The sequence below is a fragment of the Ceratosolen solmsi genome, unplaced genomic scaffold, assembly GCF_000503995.2.
Source record: "Ceratosolen solmsi marchali unplaced genomic scaffold, CerSol_1.0 scaffold10, whole genome shotgun sequence".
NCBI lineage: Eukaryota > Metazoa > Arthropoda > Insecta > Hymenoptera > Agaonidae > Ceratosolen > Ceratosolen solmsi.
Genome location: NW_011948412.1, coordinates 3,347,197 through 3,347,811, shown reverse-complemented (window position 1 = coordinate 3,347,811; position 615 = coordinate 3,347,197). Strand labels below are relative to the sequence as shown.

At 34.8% G+C, this 615-nt stretch overlaps 1 protein-coding gene across 1 annotated transcript in view; it reads right to left on the bottom strand.

The window, feature by feature from the left end:
* Positions 1-615, bottom strand: part of LOC105364238 (putative uncharacterized protein DDB_G0282133) — a 19,544-nt gene that overhangs the window by 8,373 nt on the left and 10,556 nt on the right. The window contains exon 5 of the mRNA XM_011502128.1: positions 2-615. This exon is cut by the window's right edge and continues 4,042 nt beyond it. Within this exon, the coding sequence (XP_011500430.1) occupies positions 2-615 (614 nt within the window). The remainder of the gene's footprint in view (position 1) is intronic.

Here is a 615-nt window from a genome sequence, read left to right as displayed (position 1 = left end):
TGTCCTTATCTCTACGACGATCGTCTCGATCTTTTTCTCCATCACGACTCTCATTTCTTTCTTTTTTATCTTTTAATAATAATTTTGGCTCATCCCATAATGATTTGTCTGTCGACCGGGATGGACTTGTCCACATTCTACCAACTTTTTCGCTCCGTTTTCTCATTTCTTCATTATATTCATTTAAATTGTGTTCATTGTCTTCCCAATTTTGAAAATCTTGAATAATATCAGGTATGCTGGGCTTCAGTTTTCCGTGTCCGTAATCAAAAATACCAACGGGTTCTACAAATTCGAAAACGCCAACTCGTGTTTCATGTGAGTAATCAATAATTTTTGTGGGTGCCAAAAAATCAAGCGATTTATCTTGCAATATTTCTCCATGATTATAATTAAATTGTTTACCTACACAAAATTCTGGGCCTGAAGTTCTAAAATCTTCGTTCATACCCCGTCTTACTAGTATACCAAAACCACTAGATTTTTCAAAAGAATCGACTGTTTTATTCGTATCAATTAAAGACTGATTAGGTGAATTTAAAGGAGCATCATCCAATCTAGTAGAATTAAAGGTAGCTTGAAAATCAAAAGATTGCGCCCTGTTACGTGTACTTC